The sequence below is a fragment of the Seriola dumerili genome, unplaced genomic scaffold, assembly GCF_002260705.1.
Source record: "Seriola dumerili isolate Sdu_G_001 unplaced genomic scaffold, Sdu_1.0 BDQW01000111.1, whole genome shotgun sequence".
Taxonomy (NCBI): Eukaryota; Metazoa; Chordata; class Actinopteri; order Carangiformes; family Carangidae; genus Seriola; species Seriola dumerili.
Window position 1 is genome coordinate 261,329 of NW_019174366.1, and position 23,505 is coordinate 284,833.

The window sequence follows — 23,505 nt, forward strand, 5'->3', positions numbered from 1 at the left end:
TTAACTGCAAATGCAATATGTATAATGTAGCTGCATAATGTCTTCTACAGCACACATGGGTAAGTTTTGTCTGGTGCTGACAATCCGCTAGTGTCTCGCTTTCATATTGAGTTGATCCAGCTGTCTGTGTTGATGTCTGCCAAGGGGGAAGGTCTGGATAGTGTCCCTAACCAAGCAATTAGGTGATTACATGGTTTTTGTCAGCATTTGATAGGTGAATCTAGTACTGACACGGATTTACTTAACTCAGTGAAACAGCTGTATTCACAGCATGTCTATATGTATTTTATATATCAGATATGTTTGACTCTTATCATTATATGTGTGTATTTAGAACTTTTTATTTATGGTTTGGGTCGAAAATTTACAGGCTAAAGGACAGAATGGAAAGTTATGGGATCTGTCATGGTGTGGAACTCTGACTGCCATACAAAGGCATACAAAAGGCAACATACACCAGTGGCATACATGTTTCTACATGTGTGAAGGAGTAAATCAGTTGGTCGGCCAGTCTACTATTTGTCAAAAACTATTGGATGGATTGTGATGAAATATGGTTCAGATAGACAGATAAATCAATAGATACTTTATTTCATTTATAATTCATGTGTCCAGAAACTCATTGGTAATAATAATAATAATAATAAATAATAAATGATAAACAATAATAATTCAATTAGACCACTTCCTTTGGCATGGTGTTCTACAGCCTGATTCAGGCATTCATACTCCCCTCAGGAAGAACGGCGATAACTGTGGTGACCCTCTGACTGTTCATCTGGCGCCATCATCAGGTCAAAATCAGTTGTTTTATGATAAATATCTGCAGAACTAATGACACACCCTCAGCCCGAGTTGTACTTTGTATTAACAGCTAATTAGCAAATGTTAGCATACTAACTAATTTAACAAAGACGAACCAACAACTTCTCCAACCTGAACGACAATAGAGGTTGCTGATTTTTTCAACTCTCTGACAAAACCCATAGGAGCATCTCCTGGTTACAATCATAATTATAAGTTATGTACATAAGTACAATGAGTGTACCAACAGCAGTGTACCTGGCCTTGGTTAATATAATAATGGTCATGGCTTGGTTAGGTTAAGAAAAACAAGGTTTTGGGTTAAAATAAGTACTTCCTCAACATTAGACAATCTTTGTTGTCATGGTTACAATAACAACAACAAACAGTCATGGATAATGGAAACAATATAAACTGCTGGTTTCACATGGGAATTGGACACCGCTCTCCTGTGTCATATTTATCCATCCACCACAACCTTCTCCTGACGTGGACTTTGTCTCTCTTTATACTACATCACTGCACTTTTCCCTTTGCTCCTGTCATAATTACTATAACCACTAGATGTCGCCTAGCAACAAAACCTAACTATGGGTCATGAAAACCTGCTGCACAGACAACCTATGGGCTCTTTTCTTACAGGACAGTCTCTGTCAGTTTAACATAGTTAACATCATAACTCCTAAATATCTTAATGTTAATATAGTCATGGTGAGCATGTTAGCAGTCTGATGCTAGCAGTTAGCTCAAGAATTGCTTCAGTTATTGCGAGCAGCATTTCATTATCAACTTATCAACAATTAGCTCAGTTTGCAGAAATATAGCATTAATCAAAATTTACATGTGGAGCTATTTTAGCCCAATGAGCAGCAACATTAATAAATGAAACTAATAACCAAATCTCTGTGACCTTTACTGGAAGCAGCTTGTCAAAGCCGTGGTCAATTTAGAATCAGGTTTGGATGGAGAAACCTGTAAGTTCTGAATTCACCTGGTTTGTGTGTCTGATTCAGAGCAGTGGTGAGAAGGTGAAGATGAAGTTGACAGAATGGGACACAAATCTGAAGCTGCATTCCCAAAATGTAAGATAACATAAGAAATGTTTTGGGACAGAGATTCAGAGAGACACCTGGACAATCCGTGGGTGGCTTGTCCTTCTGGGGGCAGTGTCACACTTCAACCCCCTCTGGGCTCGCTGTCCAGTAGAGGCCAGATGTCACAGGCTTAATGGTCTTACTCAATGAGATCAAACATCACATGTTTATCTCTGATGGTAACAGATGTGCAACTTCCAGGATTCAGCTGTGAAACAATAAGAAAAGTATTAAAGTCACATTAAGATCATGATTTCTTCAGTTTCACTTGTGCTTTTTATTCCAAGATCAACTTGAGATCTATGGACGGTTAATACACTCAATACACATAAAATATTACAAATGTGAAAGTCAGCCTCAACAATGAGGCACATCGTTCTCACATTTGGTCTTGATACAAACATTCATCATGACCCCTTTTGTGTTCACATTAACCTTGATCCTGTAACAGGGACGGGGGGAGGCGACAACACATTTTACAGATGGGTGACAGGCCATGAACAGGTGTGGGGGCCAATTAGAACTGGTGTGACAAACACAGGTTGTTGTCGCTGAAGAATGTGACTATAGTGTGTTGTCAGGTTGAGGATAGCTATCACTTAGTGGATTTCTCCCATTAACAGCACCAACACAACAGATTATTGTATCTTATGTGATCTGTCCTCCACAGAAAAACAACTGTTGAACCAAAATTACATGTTTCAAGTATCAAATCCCTCTAGTAGCTGAAATAATGGAGCAAAGGAGGAAGTTCAGGTAGGGGATGTTTGGATAGAGCTGGATATCGAACCTTAGTACTTTTATAGACGGAGCAAATACTTTTGTACCTTACACCTTGTCATTCAAACTCTAAGGAGTAAATGAGTAAATCCCATCAGTGTCAGTAAGCAAATCAGAACAGGACTGAACGGGACCTATGTTGTTCTATAGGACATGGAAAAATATTTTGTTGCTTGATTCAGAGGACTTGTTGATGGATGATAAGTCCATATCATACTTTATCACACCACTTAATCTCTTGTGTCTCTGGCTGCCAGACATCAGTGTCCACATCCATCAGATCTGAGCCTATAAGAGATAAACTAAAACTGATTCATTCTTTTCTTGGCCAATTCGAGAACATAATATCTGATTTAACACTTACATCTAACAGGGTAGCAAACAACGGCCCATTTACAGACATGTAACATTAAGAATCTCTGGCTCTTTAGCTGCCACATGTTAACCAGCTAGTTGCTAATTGTTTGGCTGCTGTTTGCTGTGGATCAGGTAGTGGACTGTGCCTTTATCAGAGTTTTGTCACTGAAAACAGAAGGTGCTGCTGGAAACTGGGCTGAAGAGAGGGGAGTAAAACCAAAAGTGAACTAAAAGAGGCTAAAAAGCAGTTAGTGATAATTCTCTAATGGTTTGTTGCTATGAGAAACAGCTCAAAGCCATTTAGTCCATTGTTCATATAAAAATAATTGATTAGTGCAGCTTTAATAAACAGCAGCTATTGGTTTCATGCAATCAAACCAATTAATTGATTCTGTTCTTTAGCTCTTTCCTCTCTGCCACTTTGTTCTGGTGTAAGTATGTGCTCATGTGCTTCATTGATCGAGTTAGCTTATCTGCTGTAGTATGTCATTGCGGCCTCAGATGCTAGATCTGTTTTTCCAGAGGCCTCAGAGAGGAGCAGGGAGAGCTGCATAATTACATTAACTGCAACTCTGCCATTGATTTGTCTTCTCTTTTTCCCTCCAGATGCCATTAACTAAGTTTAAATCCAGCTCGGCCTGTGAAAACTGTAATTAGGACTAAAGTATTTATTTTCTCAATACAGTCCACAATGAAAGGGCGAGCCATGTTTTAATGTCGGTATAGGAAACAGCACCTGAAACCTGGCTGCTGTCGTTTCTCTGTTGTCTTATCACCAGCGGTCTTGCTCCCAGGACCATTCAGCGCTTCCCTTCGACGTGATGAATGTCCTCCCTCACCCTCCTTTGTCTACGCTTCAGCACAATGTGTTCATTTCACAAATGCACAAATCTTCAATTACATCTTTTTATTTTTAATTTTCATTCGGCACGGAGCCAGGTTTCTTTTGATAAGAACGTTTGCAGCTCTTTCAGCAAAACACAATTTATAGTTGGCCTTGATTTCATTTAGGTTGTGGGAGGTGTGTCATTCATTATGATATGATTATGCAAGAAAAAGAGACTCATACCCAGACCAAGGAGGGGGGAGATGATTAACAACATATGGCAAAACTGAACATGTGAGGAAGTGTGTGGGCAACAGGAGGATGTATGCACAACCATTGTGTTTCCTCATGTCTCTCTGTCAGTAGGGCAATGGGTCAACTCTAACCCCCACCTTCCTCTCACTGTTTCTCTGCAAGCTCTTGGCAGTAGTTCATTTGTACACATAACTAACAGCAGTGGGGCTTTCAGGCCTGTTGTGTTGTTTCAGCCATTCAAAAAAAAATGTTATCGGCTCCGTTTTTGGGACTTGAAAAATTAGGATAATATTTCCTGTTTAATATTGCGCTATAAAAGTTCTCCAGCACATTTTATCTCACCAACTCTGTTTCTGATTCAGACTTTCGTCTATGAATTTTCGCTATTACTAATCGAAAGAAGACCTCTGCCTCTCTCTCGGACCCTGGGGGGCATGGGCAGCTCTGTGTCACCCAGGAATACAGTGCAACACACACAGAGAGAGAGAGAGAGAGGGAGAGAGACTGTGCTCTTAGTGTCTATGGCAGAGAGAACTAAGTTGTGTGGTCGTAGTGTGGTTCAGTTTTTTCATGTAAGAGCGGAAACACAGGCGATCTCTGGAAACATGAAGTGAAAGTCTGTCACTTACAGACAGAGAAATGTTAATCGACTGCATATGAGAAAAAAAGCAATGTTAATACTGTTCTTATTTTCTTTCTTTTTTTCTATGACAAAAAAAACAAAACATTTCCCTGATGAGCGCCCTCTTGTAGAGTGGCACAAATAATTGCACTTTTCCATGCTCAAGCTCTAGTTTTGTCTTTTTTTTTTTTTTTAAGTATATTTTTGGGGCTTTTTATTCCTTTATTGGATAGCACAGTAGAGAGAGACAGGAAATGGGGAGGCAGAGAGAGGGGGAATGACATGCAGTAAAGGGCCGTCCAATGCAGTATTCAAACCGGGCCGACTGCAGCGAGGACTGTAGCCTCTACATATGGGGTGCCTGCTCAACCCACTGCGCCACTCGATGCCCCTCTAGTTTTGTCTTTTAACTTCCTGTCTACACTGGAAGTGAGAATATGTCACAGTGTGTAGACTGGCATCTGCAGCTTGTGATCACCTTTAACTGCAGTTTAGCAAATATGGAACTGCAAATAACATCCAGTGTGTAGGACTGACAGCTGGAAAATCATTATATCAGATTTCCTATGAGTTCTTTATGAGTTACCTAAACCTTAGAGGATCTGAAAACAGTCAAATTAACCTGTTTTATGAGAGACTGAAAACAGGGGTTCCAGATCAGAAAACACTCATGTGGCAATCTGTCAAAACTACTGTATGTATACTATTGTTTAGGTTGGAGGACTGTTGACAGAAACATGTCCCACAAGCTTTTACTCTGCTCATAATACATAAATATCAAGAACATGATGTACAGCTTCCTGTTCTCCAAAGTCAAGGAGAACAGAGATTGTGGAAGTTAAGACAGACTATTAAAATAAATGTCATATTCAAAGAACTGGCTCAAGAGCCTTGTCTCATAAGTCAAAGTGAAAAACTACAGGGGAAGCCAGAGAAGTGGATTGACCGATGTCACTGTCGAGAGCATTGTCAAAGCAAAAACCTTCTGCACAGATATATACAAACACAATGCAGGTACCTATGTACTTTCAACATGTGGAATAAAGGCATTAAACACTTAGTTTTATATAAAATTAAGACACCAGCAATTACACATCTGTTATCTGTGTAATAAGCACAAAGGAGTCCTGTAGCATCTGAAATATCAAGACACAGGATAAATAAATATTAAACAGTAATAATAAAGCATTTGATGCCATTTCACATATGTGTATAAAGGAAAGATAGATAACAAAACAAAAAAAGGCTCACTCAGAATAGAGGTTTAAAGTGAGGATGCTCTCTGACCCCCACATATTTAAACATTCATATTAATGAGTTGGCAGCAACGACTTTGCAGTCATCTGCATCACCTGCTCACTGTAGGGAACCGAGAACTCCAGGGGTGACATACTTTAAAAAAAATGTGTGCCTGTGAGGACAAATAACAAAGGCACTGTGGGTGAGCTGGTCTTCAGTTGCTTTACTTAAAAAATGTTAACTGCCAACTTAATCAATACAATTATCACAATAATCACAATATCAAAATTACCCTATTTCAAAAATGCAATAAAACTATTCACCAGATATTTACAATGTTCCTTGTATATCATTTTACTATTTACAATTATAATCTTTCCCTATATAAACAATTATCCTATTCCCCTTTATATATTAAATCACAAAACAATCATATTTACAATGTATCTATAAGAAAATCTCCCTCTTCCTATTTCTGCAACACCACAGCCTGTGCGCTTTCCTGCGCTGTGCTGTTAATCAGCTGCGGCTCATGCTGTAGCTGTTATTTATCGTTATTAACTGCCCAGTTAGAAAATAACAAAACTATTGGGACCTAATGACAAAATATAAACCATAAAACACTATAACATTAACTCACACACACACACAAACACACACACACACATCCACCAGCGGAGCAGGGCAAACTTCACCTCTCACTCTCTTCCGTTAGAAACACTAAGCTAATACCGAGAGTTACACATTTAACATATAAGCAAAATTATCGAAAGCACATAATACACAAAACAAAAAGCATATAATATTTACAACATGTATGACCCTTTTTCACCTAATTTACCCACCCGTGAGGACAAATAACAAAAGACACTGTGGGTGAGCTGGTCTTCAGTTGCTTTACTTAAAAAACGTTAAATGCCAACTGAAGAATGCATTTCGCCCACAACTAATATAGCCTCATAGGTGGTCTCGTGCCTTGAATACAAATGTTTAAAATTTTAACGGGGGGTGTTAAAAATATAAAACATATATACATATAAAACAGCACACATTAATGAGTGGGCAATTAAATAATATTAAATAAATATCCTATATGCCACACAGACAACCTTGTCAGGGTGTCCCCTGCAGCACAAGGACTACAACAAAATCTGTCTTTACAAGAGGAAACTGCAAGGACTGAACTCAGAAAGACAGGCAAGGAAAGCTGTGATTTCCCTGCTGAAGTAGAAATTCACAATCAAATGGCAGTTCTTTTCGCTCCATTTACTGAAATGCTTCTGTTCCATTCGAAATGTTGAGAATAAAGTCGAACAAGTCAGAAGAGGAGGATTTTTATATTAATTTTGCCTTTCGAGAATAAACTTGACATTTCAAGATTAAAGTCGACCTTTGGAGATATCAATGTATGACTGCCTCTATAAGATGCCTTGTATAGAATATGAACTGGTAAAAATGTATTTCAGAATCAGCTTTAGCAACAAAGAAATTCTCTCTCTTTTGGCTCATAAACACATTGCAGTTGTCAATTTTCGGCACAATCTCTTCAAAGTCCTAATGCTGTCTGTTCAGAAGAAAAAAACCGCTTGGAAGAGGTGGCTGCATTTGTGCAAACTGAAATAGTGGGTAATGGACAAATGCAAGAATATCGATAGTTACACCTGTGTGCAATTCAGAGGGGACATGTTATATCGCAAGACACAATAAGACAACTGATCAAGTTGTTTGATCCGAAGGTGTGGAGCTCAGGCCCTAATACTCCTTCGTATTTTTCAGACTATTCAACAAGACAATATTTTGCATGGCAGCGTAACAGATGCAACACACAACTCTCAGGATTCAGTTCTTAATATCCTTTAATATTCACCACAGGCAATGATACAGGCAGGCAGGAATTGATAGCAAAAAATGGCACAGGCAAAAACTCAACATTTCTCCACAGGGAAACGGCAGTATACAGAGACTCACTTTCAAAGAGCTGCAGCGTTTACAAGGTCCAAAGAGGCAAGGTCATTTACTGGGGAAAAGGGGATGAAGGATAATCAAAGACAGGCTGAGTCTGCAACAGGAGAGCCAAACGGTGAATGCAGGAAAGTCTTGCATGGGAAACAGCAAAGAGCAATCTGGCAACGAGTGTGTGGAGAACTGGAGACTAAATAGTGGCAAAGTCAATTGCAATCAGGTGTGTGTGCAGGTAAGTAGCAGGTGTGTGTGATTGTCCTGATTGCAGTGGAGCAGAGTGGAATGGGAGCGTGGATGAGTCAATGAATGAACTGAACCAGGTAGTGCAGGCTGTGACATCAGTGCCTGTCGTATACGGCCCCAGGGATCCAGTTCCAACCAAGTGGCAGATGCTGGAAATCTGTTTTCATGTTTAGTTGGAATATCGAGAGAGGAGAAAACCCAGCTCCATTTGCATGACATAACTCAAACACAGAACATTCACTATTGTGTTTTATCAATTTTTCAAAAAAAAATGGTTCTATTTTGTACAAAACTGCGATAGACACCCAGGTATAAAACATTTTATACTGTACTCGTTTCACCCTCTGTCTGAAAGGCTCTGTTAGAGCTCTGGGCTCTTTAAGGCCCATCTCCTACCTCTGGAGCTGACCAATCAGAGCACACTGGGCTTGCCAGCAACTACCATGGCAACGACATCTTCTGCATGTCTTGTAAACAAACGGTTGTGGCAGCTTCGGTTCTGCCTTATCAGTTTGAGCAAGAGTCCCGTCCTGAACCAGATGATGACAGACCCATGCCACCTTCACAAGCTGGACTGGAGGAGAAAACAAGCGCACCCACTGTCCTGCAGCAGGAAGGAGGAAGAAATATGAGAAGCACTGCAAATCAAGACGCTGGACAGTCTGCAAAGACTTCATATGACAATATACATAACTTGGAATATTTTTATGAGAAACCCATTTGATTTTTTATGTGTGGACACCTCCGGACTAAAAGAATACAAATAATGGAGGAACAGTTGACAGGTAGGGAGTCTCCACCACTTCATCTCCTGCTGGTTTAAAATGCTGGTAAATCTGAATGAATTTAATGTTAGTGGGTATAGTTACTGAAAAATTAACTCGGTTAAACTATGGATAATTTATTTGACCTAAGGAGGTACAGCAATACTGACAAATGTTTAAGCATTCGTATCTTTGCTATGCTGCTTCTCACTAACATGATCGGGTCGCGCTAACATGGTTAACATCCACAATAACAATGCAGACTGAGTCCCCACATCGGCCACACACAAGCTGGAAGGTATGGGGGTGGATCCCTGCTTCAGGTCCTGGATTGTGGATTACCTGACAAGATGACCACAGTACGTCAGGCTGGGTAACTGTGTCTCAGGGACAGTGATGAGCAGCACTGGGGCTCCACAGGGGACTGTTCTGGCTCTGCTCCTGTTCACTGGCAGACTTTAAATACAATTCTGAGTCTTACCACATCCAGAATTACTCGGATGACACAGCTATTGTGGCGCATATCAGGAGTGGGCAAGAAGAGGAGTACAGGGATCTGACCATTGGCCTTCAGTGAATGGAGCGACAAGAACTGCCTCTTTCTCAACACCTCCAAGACCAATGAGATGGTCATTGAGGTCTAGGCCCACCTTTCAGCCAGTCAGGGAAAGACATTAAAGTGGTTCACACTTATGAATAACTAGGTGTGCATCTGGACAGTAAACTGGACTGGTCCCTGAACATGGATGCCATCTACTGGAAGGGGCAGAGCTGGCTCTTTTTCCTCTGGAAGCTCAGGTCCTTTGACATCTGCAGTGACATGTTGCACATGTTTTATCAGTCAGTGGTGGCCAGTGCACTCTTTTATGCTGCAGTCTGCTGGAGTGGCACCATGTCAGACATGAACATAAAGAAACTGGACCAGCTGATCAAAAAGGCTGGGTCTGTGCTTGGCAGGAGGCTGGACTCACTCAGGACTGTTGTGAAGAGATGCATGCAATGTAAGATGGAGGCCATCTTGGACAATACCAACCATCCTCTCCACAACATTCTGGCAGGACAGAGAATCAGCTACAGGTGCAACAAACATCTCATCTCACTGCACTGCAGAACAGAGAGGTTCAGGAGATCCTTTGTTCCCACTGCCATCAGGATGTAGAACACCTCAGCCAAAGGAAATGGACTCATTTGATTATTGTTTATTTATTATTAGCTGTTTTTATTATTCTTATTCTTATTCTTATTCTTATTCTTATTCTTATTCTTATTATTATTCTTATTATTATTATTATTATCATCAACAATGGACACATGAATTTCCCCTACGGCATAAATAAAGTATCTATCTATCTATCTATCTATCTATCTATCTATCTATCTATCTATCTATGACTGAGGGCGGTGACTGCTTTATTGTGACATCACAAAGTTCCAGAAGTCCTGAAGGCTGAAAGCTTTGTGCATTTCTCTGTGGACTGAGTGCTTTGATACTTCTCAGTATTAATATAAAACTTAGACCTGCTTTATAATCAAACAGCACATGGAAGTCTACTTTTATACTATATGGACTTTAAATAGATGCTTGGTAGCATTCAGAATTATTTGTAGTTGTTGTAGTGTAAATGTTATGGTATGATATGGATATGGTAATGATACATTGTTCAGCTCTAGAATTTACTGCAAGGAACATAAAAATGGAGCCAAATTATTCTTAAAAAATCGCTCTCTGAGGCTAATAGCTATGTCAACTCTTAAGACGCTGCAGGGGCTTAATAATATTTTGTCTGATGTGTTGACCTAATGGGCTTCAAAATTAGTTTAGGGTTATAAAGAAAAAATATTTAGCAAATATGGCTTCGTCTAAACCCATTTGAAAAACCACTGCCATACATTCCCTTCCCCACAATACCCCACAAGGCCCCAACAGAGGACACTGCAGGAGAAGATGAACTGTCCTCTCCCCATAACTGTAATCTGCAGCTCCAAAACACACCATAAAATCTTGTCAGCCACCATCACGACTTAAAGTGTTGTGAAACCTCAGCTGCACTGAGAAGTACAGGATCACCTCTAAGACTGAGGAAGAAGAAAATACAGACAAAAAGAGGAAGGACAAGAGAAGGCGTGAAGACATTCTTCCTGAAGCTGTTGTCCTTCTCCCCCTGGTGGCTCTGCCCCTCCCTCAAACACGTCTTCGGCTGGCTAAACAAGGATCTGTTTTTGTTCCTGAGAAAAAATGGATCCATTATTACAAGGAGTGACAACCAAAGACATGTTATCTTGACCAGACCTTAGTATTTTTTGTCCTGTTTTCATTGTAAAGTGGTCTCTGAAAAGAAATGATGATTGGCTCCAATATCTTTTTGTATATAAGAGAGCAAAATTTTTCGTACAATTGTTGGTTAATTTTTGTTTCAATTTGAGGAATCTTAAAGCACTGTTATGTTAAACTGATGCAGACCAGCAGGGTGATTGAACAGCCATCGATGAAAACCACAAAGGGGACAAATAATTTTAGCAGCAGCATCAGCTCTGCTAAGGTGTACTTCATTGTCATCATTAGTTGTGATGTTTGGGATATCGGTTGATATTGGTTGGTCCACCATTTTGGTCCAAACTGAAATATCTCAACAAATATTCTCCTTTTTTATGGTCCCTAGAGGATGACTCTGAATAACTTTGGTGCCACTTGCAGATGCAAGTTTGTACCTATCCAGTGAAATATTTCAATGTTGACCTGTTGGATTGGCACACACAGATATTCATGGTACCCAGCAGATGTATCCTAATGAGACTCTGTATTACCCCCTGACTTCTCCTCTTCCTCTTCTACTACCATGAGGTTAGCATAGCCTACAGTTTGGTACAGATATTTATGATGCCAAGCAGATGTATCGTGATGAGATTTTGGTGATCCCATGACTTTTCCTCTTACTCTTCGACCATGAGATTTTGGTAAATAACGTGGAATGTGTTAACAACTATCGGATGGATTTCCATGAAATGTCATTCAGACGTTCATGCTCTCTAGAGGATGAATCTGATGACTCTGGTTCCACTAGCAGGTCAAAGTTTTCACGTATCCAGTGAAACATCTCAACTTCCATCTGATGGATTAGCACACACAGATATTCATGGTACCCAGCAGATGTATCCTAATGAGACTTTGTATTATCCCCTGACTTTTCCTCTTCCTCTTCTACTACCATGAGGTATTGGTAAATAAAGTTCATAAAGTAAATAAAGTGAAATGTTTATCCAATAGATTGGATAGATTTCCAACTGTCCATCCAGTAGTTGTATTTCCAAATATTGGATGGATTTCCATGAAATGTGGTTCAGAGATTCATGCTCCCTTCAGGATTTATTGTAAAACCTTAACTTTTCCTCTTGTGCAGTCATTTGGTCAAAACTTTGGTTTGCAACCAAATAAATATTAGCATGCTAACATGCTAAAGTAAGACAGCAAACATGGTAAACATTACACCTGATAAACATGTTAGCATTATCAATGTATAGCCTCGAAAAGCTGCAGACTCTTAATCATATTGATACAACAGTTAGTTCCAACCAAATAATTTGATTGGATGAGAGGCGTTCAATGAGTGCTGATACTGGATACTTCAGCGCACACCTTAGATAATGTGTAGACAACGTGGCAAGCTAGTGTGCACTGTGCAGGTCAGGAAAATGTGTTGCTTAGCAACAGTCCAGTACCAGTTCATTTGCAGAACTATTTGTGTTGGCGTAGCCAAATAAATGATGAAATAAATAAACAACTCAAACATACAAAATAAACAAACAGTGATTGTCTTTGGTACTCTTACTGAATCACAGCCGTGCTGATATTCAGTACATCACTCCCTCTTGTGTGATATTGCTTAATTATTTATGATGTTGATATTGGAACTACTTCTAGTCCATTCCAGTGTTGGTTCGGTTTTAAAATATACACTCAGTTTATCACCCAGTTTATTAGAAAACTAAACTAATGCAGTCTAATACAACAATCATCACATGAAACTTATAATGTTCAGTTTCTGCTGAAACTGTGTTCAATAGGTTTTTTTTGGAGGTTGCAGTTTGTGCTGCTGTTGAACTATATTGTACACCAACAGGTGTATCTATATATTTTAGCACCACAAACTACATCCTCCAAAATTTAAACATATATACATATACATATACATATACATATGGTATATACAGTATATGCCCTTTTTAGTATTGCATTGAAATGTTTTCATATGCTCATATGTAGTCTCATATAAAAGAGTTTGCAGGGTTTTTTTTATCCATCCAACTTTTACATTTTAGTTCCCCCTGTAATGAAGCATATTGGTTTTTCATAACAGAGGTGTTTTCTGTGTTTATGGACTGTACTGAAATCCGACTGACACAACTGCCATGTTTCAGAGTAGTGAGGTATCAGAACTCAGAAACCAGCTGCTCTTAAGCAGTGATATTAACAATGTTGCTCTAGCACATGCAGGAGAGAGCATGGATGCTTCAAAAGACAACGGAAACTGAGCGGCGAGTAAAAACAGTTTGAGACAAGAAATGGGAACAACAACCTTCAGTGTTCAGTTCTGTTGTTCCTGAGCAGCTTGATTTCATGGTTCACTGGTAACATCAGTTGAAAACTTCTCTTCTGATTCTGTGTGCTTCTAAATCTGATGAGAAACACTTCATAGCATCTAATGTACCTTTTATTTTTGCATGCATTTGAAAAGGAGCTTAGGGCTAGTCGATGAAATTCATTGACTCAGACAGTCAGTGGATGTTTGAAGTGGTGGAGTGGTCACTGAGAGAAATCCTGGTTAGCCAAAACCACTGTGTGGCTTTAACTCTTCAGTCTTACGTTAAGAATGTGTCGGTAAACTCCAGCATTGTGACAGTACTGTACTAAGATGGAGGGTAAAAAGTGTAGTACTGAAGTACTTAAGCAAGATGCTACCAACATCACAAAAATAACTATATAATAATTTTCAATTTTGTTGAAGTGGGCAAAAATACACCTAGACACCACTGGAAGGGGATGAGACCAGCCTTTGGCTTTAGGTATTAAGACAAACATGATGATAACAAACCTTTTTTTTTTCTTGCAGTTTTGGGGTCTGCTCTGCAGCTGGGTCTGGCCCTCATTTCACTGCTTTGGTTACTGTACATTGAACCTTTGAACTGCTGTTTAGTGGCACATCACTTAGTATATCTGAAAAATGAAATAGGTTATATAATAATATTATATATAATAATTATATATATAATTATATAATTATATTAATAGATTAATATAATTATATATGAATCTATTTATATAATTATATACCATGTGTTGATGGGTGTAATTTTGATCGATGGACAGAGCAACAGTAGCTGCTTCCAGTCTTACATGTATATGCTTTAATAGTGATTCAATGAAATAAAGTTAAAATTCAGTGTTTTATTGTTGTGGCAGTTATCAGAAAATAAAATGACCATTTGGAAGGAGATTTTATATCTGTGTGTTTCAATGTTATGTTTGCTGAAATAGTGAAATCAGATGATGATGAATGTCCGGATGAAGCAGAGAGGCAGATAAAAGCTGATTTTTGTTGTCATGATTTTCTGTAGGTCACAGTGCGACTTATTTTTTCAGGGTGTTTTTTTAGTTGATGTTTCAATGTGGATGATTTCTTTTTGCTTCTGTTAGAGTTTGTTTGGAGTTGTCTCGGCTGTAACCTTTTCCTGATTGAGGTGAACTACTCTGCCTTGATTAGGCTGAAAGTAAGACCCACCCACTGTTTATTAACCTGCAGTTTGCTATTCCCAGTTGTCGTATAAGACCAACAAGACATAATGTCTGAGGAATCTGAAAGTGCAATCATCTGCATGTTGGGACAAACAAGCCACATTTATCTAATGACTTATAATGAACATGTGCATGTAGACACATACACTAAGCATGTTCTCTCTCTGCATAATGAACTGCTCAGTGCCTCATGATATTTTTCTATTGAGTATTTTAGCGAAACCTTAGACGAAATGAAATAACTGAGTGTTTGTTTAGCGCTGAGTCAGATGATCTGTGACAGTCATAAGAAAACAGTTTCCCTTATCTAGATCAAATTTCAAGTAGTTAAGAACATGGTGAGCTGATTTCTTTGAAAGCTTCATAACAGGAAGTGCATGAACCTCACATACAGTTTGTGTGTGTAGATGTCTGTGTTAGCTCAAGGTAATTCAAGATTGACAAAATAATCTTAACTTATTACTTACTAGCATTTTCTGAGGTAACATCTCATTCTTCATCAGTGGACGGAGTTGTGATGGAAAGTGACATGTGGTTAAAGCTCTGGAAAAAGCTAGCAAGTGGACCCTGAGTTAAGACTACCCTGAACAGTGAGCTTTGGTCAGTAAGAGACATCTTTGTATATTTGCTTTTTTTGCTACGCTCCTATTATTTTCCCTGATTTATTGAATATTAAATTGTACTATATTGACCATGCTCAGTATTTTAAACCCTCATTAAACTAACTCTACAATCACACACCCACTGTCTAATATTACATGTCTGACATTATTCATTCAGCCTTCAAAGGTAGACAGACAACTGGAATATCCAGTCAATAATAAAAATCTGCCAAGTCTTCCTGGTACAGAGCAGGAACTCTTCATTAGCAGTCAGCATATTGTCACAAAATTTTGAAGATGTATGTTACAGCATAACTCAAGTGATGCTAATGTCGGTCTGTCAGTTTTTTTTCCACCACTAAAATATCTCTCTTTTTGTTTTTTTTTATTTTAATTAAATAAAACTATTTTTTAATTGGTGAATACATGGACTAGGAAACCATAAAAATAACAGAGAGACAGTGTTACATGTGTCGCAGGGTAAATGGTGTGTGTGTGTGTGTGTGTGTGTGTGTGTGTGTGTGTGTGTGTGTGTGTGTGTGTGTGTGTTTGGATGTTTTAATGACAGTCCATTGTATACAAAAATAATGATGACTGTTTTTTACATAGCACTGCCCATCAAATACCAAATATGCAATTACATCCCGATATGCATGTATACATATGAGGATATGCACGTATACATATGAGGATCTTTTTGCAGATTTGCACACACAGGGGCCTTGTGTATATATTCCAACATCCCTTTCTGCTCAAATATTTAAAACCCACATAATGCTTCATCATAAAGACAAATTCAAAACCACTCTTAGTTCCTGAACACAAGGTTTTTACCTGACAGCAGTGATAATTGATGCTCCCTGGAAACTTTGATCTCTTTTGTCAGCTGTGAATGTTTAACTGATCTTCATGTACATTTATCAGTGAACCAGAAAATGTAGCCTGATCCCTGGGATATCACCATGGATACTATCAAAGACACATTTTCCTTCTCCATTCTTTAAAATCCATTGTCAATGGAGCTATAAAGAACATTGGTGTGTGGCCACATAGATAAGGAGGAAAGAAGTTGTGTCTCTCTCCTGGACAAAGGAATCTTTCAGTCTGAATCCAGGCAAGAGTAGAAACTGTTACAGCTTTAAAGCCTCTACTCTACCATTAATAACTGTCCAGAAAAGCTTTATTTTAACCCAACTGCATCAACTGCATTTACTGTATTTAACTTTGAGCTTGTGATTCAGCTAGCTCAGTACAATCATGACAATGGAGCCATTTACTGACTCTGGTATTCCTTGTTATCCTATCAGTCCCAGCGGCCCTCAGCTTGCCCTGCCTGTTGAATAAGACCTCCTCCAGTGTTCCAGTCACTTCTAGTCATTTTCATGTGATATGTTCATTTAAGCAGCTGTAACACTGGCTGCATGTGGCTGTGTTTGCTCATGAGGTCTGGTGATGGCAGAGGCCTGTTTATATCAGGTGACTGTGATTGTGACTGTGTCTGTGTTGTTGACTTGTTGAAATTTGACATTCCACCTATCCTGTCAGTTTCTAATGAGAACACCCACAGGCAATGACAAGTGATTCTTGGTAAGCATATAATGCCAAAGAAAAATCTGAAAGGTCAAGGTTCCTAAACTTAAAAAAACCCCTAAAAACCCAAACCTAAAAAATCCCTAAAATGTCAAGGGTTCATTTCTTTGATAAGAATGTTTTTTATTACTTAACTGATGCTATAAAACAGGTGTGTGACATAATGATTGGGACGCGCAGGTGTATGGTGTATGGATCTCGATACTGCGGGGCCTCCTGCTGATCGCTACTGTGTACACTCTGGCTCCAAACCGAAGCAAGATGGTGGCACTGGCATCCAGGATATTTTGGCTCTTTTGTTATCAGCTGGTGTTAACCCTAGTTTTCCCCATGAAGTTGGTCACACTCCTGTTTGTCCAGACGGGCTTCATTAGATAAAACCTTTTTTATTGTGCTCATGTGGAGTTAGTGTTGGAGTCTGTGTTGGAGTTGTTTGTTGACATTGTTAGGCCTCCATTTCCAAGCTAACGTTAGCCAGTGTTGCACAATGTTGATGCTGTAGGGGAATGGAAGAGAGGCACTGAGGCCAATCACTCAGGAACGAATATCAACCTGACATCCCAAGTCCTTTTACATAGAAATCAGTTCACAGATAGATAGATAGATAGATAGATAGATAGATAGATAGATAGATAGATAGATAGATAGATAGACTGACTGACTGAGGTGTTCTACAGCCAAAGGATCTCCTGAACCTCTCTGTTCTGCAGCGCATTGCGATGAGACGTTTGTTGCAGCTGTAGCTGCATCTTTGTCCTGCCAGAATGTTGTGTAGAGGGTGGTTGGTATTGTCTAAGATGGCCTCCATCTCCCTGTGTTCTTATCTGACATGCTTCTGCCCTAGCAGACTGAAGCATAAAAAAAATAAGCCAAAACATAGGCTCAGAGCTTCCTCTCTTCTGACTGGCTCACCGACCTGTTGTTACTAGAGAAGCCTGAGAGAGGAGATGTAAAACTACATATCTTCTTATGGATCAACACTTCAAATAAAACACAGGAGAAGTTTAATACATGTAAATTCCTTCACATTCTGACATATAGTACCTTTAAAGAATAGAGGTTTATGACAACTTGGGTTTTATTTTATACCTCAAGTTATTAAGATGATGATAATATTGTAATATTATACTAAGATCTTGTAATTTGGCGACATTGCTAAAAAACACCAAGGCTAGCTGTTGGCTGTCGTAATCAAGCAACACCATTCAGAGACCAAGTTTCCAGTTCAGTTGTATTTTCTTACTTATCTCTTATTTACAGTTTTCCTGTTTAACAAACAATTATAAGTGACATTTCACGTTTTTTTTTTATATCTAAATAAAGTGGAAGCTTACCTTGATAAATTGTTGGTTTGTTTACCACAAGTCTGATCATCTGATGCTTTGGTGTTTTTGCCTCATTATCTATTCGTGAGGATGTCTCCATGTTCCCAGATCTCAGCAGTTTCTATGCTAAATACAGTCCCATCACAACTTGTAGAAACAATGGCTGGAGCCACAAAAATAAAATCTGTTTTCACCTCCAACATAAACAGTGCCAGTCAAACTGTCGCCAAGCATGAATGAGCCAACCATCACACAAATAACCCTAAATCAACCAGAACAATAAGACTGTCAGACAACTTTATTCTCAGAGAACAGAACCTGGTAAATTGGTGATGTTAGAAGATCTCCAATTCCTGTTTAACTGTTTAGTATCCATGAATATCACTCATGGAAATTGTGTGAGATGTAACAAAACAAAGATGAAGTATAAGTATGTAAGATAATCAACATTGAAAGTTAAACTGCAATAGTAATATTTAAATGTTTAACCTTGTTAGCATCCATATGATATATGTTTTTATATAATATAAAACATATGATGAGCCCATGATACCATGACTGAGTATTTCCACCTTGAACTGCACTGAACCAATGACAGTTTCAAACAGCCAGGGTTTCATACATAACAAACCTAAGGAACCAATCCGGTTAGTTTGTGTGTGTGTGTGTGTGTGTGTGTGTGTGTGTGTGTGTGTGTGTGGTGTGCTCTCTGTACTTGTCAGTACAGAGAGCATTAGCACAAACCATAACACTGTGTCAGCCACAAGCTAACAAACAGCATAAACAAATAAGAGACGCTAACTATGCTAACTGTTACGTCTGCTAGTCTTTGCTTCTTGACTTTAGTCCTGTACCTGAGCCCTAGTTACACTATACCCCAAATCTTGTCAGTACAGAGAACATTAGCACAAACCATAACACTGTGTCAGCCACAAGCTAACAAACAGCATAAACAAATAAGAGACGCTAACTATGCTAACTGTTACGTCTGCTAGTCTTTGCTTCTTGACTTTAGTCCTGTACCTGAGCCCTAGTTACACTATTTAAAATTGGCCTGAACCAAGCCTGACAGCTTCAATCCAGTTTGTTCCTTGAGTTGTAGACCAGTGTTGTTTTGCTTCAGTACAGGGGACATTTATCATATAAGCACTGAATACTGTGTGTGCACATTTATTCTAGTGTTTGCTAACTTTCAAGGTTCTGCGTTGGACTCAATCTCACTCTTTTCCAGGTTTTTAATTAAGCCTTAGGAGAAATAGTAATCTTTGTTTCTGCACCATCCTGACAGCTTGAAAGACAGTGACCCGCCATGAAAAGCAATCTGCTTTTTCTTCCCTCTGCCTTTGATGAAAATGCTATGTAAATACTGCCCTGAATAACATGGAGTTGAGTTTCGCTGACTGAAGCTGGTCCACACACAGCAATCGAATTAACTTTAGAGGACTGCCACGTAAGACAGTCTTTTTATATAGCAGAGCAAATTGTCTGGAGTAAAAGGGGTGAGAAAGCTGGATTATGTTCCATTACGATCCCCCTCAATGAATAATACAATAGGGCCCCCGGGACCAAATGGAGATTGGGCTCATCTTTTTACGTCTGTCTCCATTTGTGCTCAGGGATCTGCTACTGGTGTGTCTCTCCTGCCTGGTCAGTAATTCAGCCGTACACAGAGGCTGAGCGAGGCCGAGTGTCCTCGTGCTGCTCTGTACATCTGTAACACTGAAGTGTTTGTCCAGGGACATTTTGGCATTTGACAGCCAACTTCTTCATTCCCAGACATGACAAATGTCACCCTCTTCTCCTGCAGGCTAAAATGGAGCCAATGCAATTTTGTTGTGAGGTGACCTTTGAGGAGACATCAAACAATAATCTCTTTTCTTTATCTTTAGCAGCTGCTCTGCAATGTCTCTTTCAGCACAGCAGGGACAAAAGTGTCAGTAAAGACATCAGAATTTGCATCAGATAATTAACAGATGAATCAAACTCAATACAATCTCAATGAAGGCATTTGGATATTTTTTCTTTCTTTGTAACTTTTTGTCATCAACATGAAAGACTCCGGTCCTGCTGATACAACATTTAATTTGAAGGAGATTATGCTTTTTGCAATCAATCCTGGCAATGTCAGAGAATGATCCAGGGGATGTCAGAAAGTAAAGAACAGAGGGGTGAATATTTTTAAAGCTTTGTGTGACTTCATACCTTTTCTTCAAAGCACAGATTCAGGAGGTAAGTGTGTTAGGGACATGTGAGAATGAGGTCTCACATATCAGTCAGTTATGTTGTTACTCTACGTGGTTATGATGAAAGAGGTTACCAGTCCCTGACATGTTTCCTGTTTATTGTGTTTCCATCTCAAAGATTCAACCAAGAGCTTATAACTGTCACTGACCGCCTGGACATGCCAACATGTCTGCCAGCTCTCTGCAAGGATAATACTTGATATTAGAAACTAATATGGGTCTAACATGAGTATTCCAGCTATTTAATATAGTACCTCTACAAAGTTGTGGACTCACAAGAGACAGAATTTTAAAAAACAAAATTGAAAAATGAAGAAGCAGAGGCCAAGATATACTGACTACACTTGTGCCAATATTCAATATTATCGAATATTGCAATATTTCCCACCATATATATCTTTCCAACCCTCATCTCACTGCTTTGCTTACTTTACATTGTACCTAGACATGTGCAAAATATAACTTTGAACTGCTGTTTAGTGGCAGCATCACTTAAACCTGAAACATAAAATACAAACAACCTCGTTTGCGATAATATTGTATATTGCGATATTTGCATGCGGCAAATTCCGGGCTGAAACATGAAACCAACACTGAAGTAATAAAAACTACAGTTCCTCTAATGACCACTAGAGTCTGGCTCCAACAGTGAGTCAATCCTCATAGACTCCCATGTTAAAATGTTCAACTTTACAACAGAAATAAACATGTTTACAGCCTGGCAGAAAAAACAGTTTTGGTCTATATAGCTAATTTCCTCCTTCATGACAACTGCACAGGGGGGTGAATTTTTATGGACAGTGACTGAAGAGGCAACATGTGTGAAATTGTCATCAATCATATAAAAGGTAGTCAGCCCCTGTTCTGATTAAATTATGACAAAATGTTGAATTGACCTTTAAGTGTTTATTCTATCCCATACGCAAATGTAATATACTGTATGTACATATTCTGTATGTATACTGTATGTATTTTCAACAAATATATGGGCAAGATATAAAATGTCTGGTGAACTTTCTAATATTGCAGTTACAAACTTTGATATTCCATGATGTACTTGATATAATATCCCTCTTTAACTTTATTCTAATTCACTAAACTTATACAACACACTATGAAGCATTGAAACCTGAAGTGAGCCACTCATCCTTGACTGTTGGAGATCTGCACATGAAGCACCTCAGGAAACATTGTTTGTCATTGCTGAGCAACCACACAGTCACTTAATGAGTTGAGCTAATCACATTCGTTAATGTCATCACCTAACATCATTAGCTGACTAAAGAAAAAAAAATTTAGGATTTTGTCAAGGCTCTCTCGGCCTGATGCTGTTGGTTATACCATAAGATTATCTGATGACCCAATATGGCTAAGCAGAAACATTCTCAGATAACTTGGTCTCCATTGTCTCCATTTGTTTCTGGACGATATAACGCTCTAAGTGCTCCAAGTGGATAAACACAGGTTCCTTTAGTGTATGAAATTATTTGTCAATGATAACCATCCTTAAATAGCTGAATATGTTCTGTGTGATCACAGCCTCTGCCTGTATTTCTTTCCTGCTGCTGAGACCTAAATTCCTCAGGGATCATTAAAGTTAAATCTTATCTCACCTGCCACCTTTCTCCCTTCTCTTTTTCTCTTGTTCGTTCCCAGCGAGCTTTTAGGTCCAGACTTCACAGAGACCTACTATACAGAAGATGGACAGCTGGTGACTGTGACCAATCACAATTACACTGTAAGTAAAAAGCTGAAGTGAGTCTGCAGGAAGTTGTATCTCCTCTCCCCAGCTTTAAAAGGCTTTTCATCCTATTATTGTGCTTTCTTATGAGGGTATTCATTGATTTCTTAACTCTAAACCAATGTCTTTATTCTGTCAGCCTGAAATATAATTTAACCTAAACCTAATTCTAATCTTTACCCCAGCTCCAAATTCAAATCCTAAACTAGACCCTAGGGCTGTATCATATTTACTACAAATATAAATGGCAAAATGTCTCATCTCATCCTCCTTCCAATAATATAAGCATTAAAACTGTTAATGGTGTGGTGGAATACATCCCCTCCTTTCTTTCTGCCCACCAAGTGCTGCTGGGCCAGCGTGGTTGTTTTAGCCACTGTTTGTCTCGGATCGTGTTTCCCCAGCGATTGTAAGGTAAACCTCTCTGACAGTTTTGCTGTAGCTCCACATTTATGGTGTGTTATCGGCGTTAAATCTGTGTGCACTCTTGCTTTGTCGCTGAGCTGGCCTGTCTTTTGGGAGAGTTGGAGTGGGATTGTGCGGCCCGGAGCCTGTGCGTAATGAGCCCATGTGCCTCACTGCGTTGTTTTACTGAGTTATTGAGCTGCATCTTTTGCACCTCTCACTCCTGTTGACTGGGAAACTGCGCCTCTACTGTCTGGCCAAGCTGCAAGTCACAGCGGGTGGCTCATTTCCCAACCGAGCCACAGCAATTACTGCTGTTTTGTCTCTGCGCTGTTTTGTCTCTGCTCAAGTGTTTTTTTCCAACCTGTGTGACCTTTTCCTGTGTGATATCCAAGTGGTTTTACCCACTACAAATTTCCTGGGGGTGAAATTCCCCTAGGTGGCATTGTTGGATTCTTGTAAAATTCAACTAAATTTAACTAAACTAAATTAAACCCTCCCTGCCTTGCCAAATTCTTAGTGTCATTGGCAGGATTCGCTTTGAAGACAGAGACGTGTATTCCATTTTTGTGTTTTGTTTTTTGTTCCCTCTTTTGTGCTCTTACTGCACCTTTTCAAAATAGGCAGTCAAGAGCTTTGTTTTGTTTTGGTTTATGAGTGGTTCTAGAGACAGAACAGCAGTGATTATTCCAGGGGCCAAACCAATCCACCACGTCCAGTCTCCAAATTTTTCTGGTAAGTTCTGGTGCAGCTCGCCCTTCTGTTGCCATGCTACAGATAATGAGGGACGCTTCACAGGCAGGTCCAAGTGTAGCTACTCCAGCTTCTCTTGCCCCAGATACAGCCCCACCTGCAGGTGCCA

At 39.2% G+C, this 23,505-nt stretch overlaps 1 protein-coding gene across 3 annotated transcripts in view; it reads left to right on the top strand.

The window, feature by feature from the left end:
* Positions 1–23,505, top strand: part of LOC111223613 (disintegrin and metalloproteinase domain-containing protein 19-like) — a 269,806-nt gene that overhangs the window by 128,446 nt on the left and 117,855 nt on the right. For all 3 annotated transcript variants that reach the window (XM_022747830.1, XM_022747833.1, XM_022747831.1), the window contains exon 4: positions 22,154–22,235. In XM_022747830.1, coding sequence (XP_022603551.1) covers positions 22,154–22,235 — 82 coding nt within the window. The remainder of the gene's footprint in view (positions 1–22,153; positions 22,236–23,505) is intronic.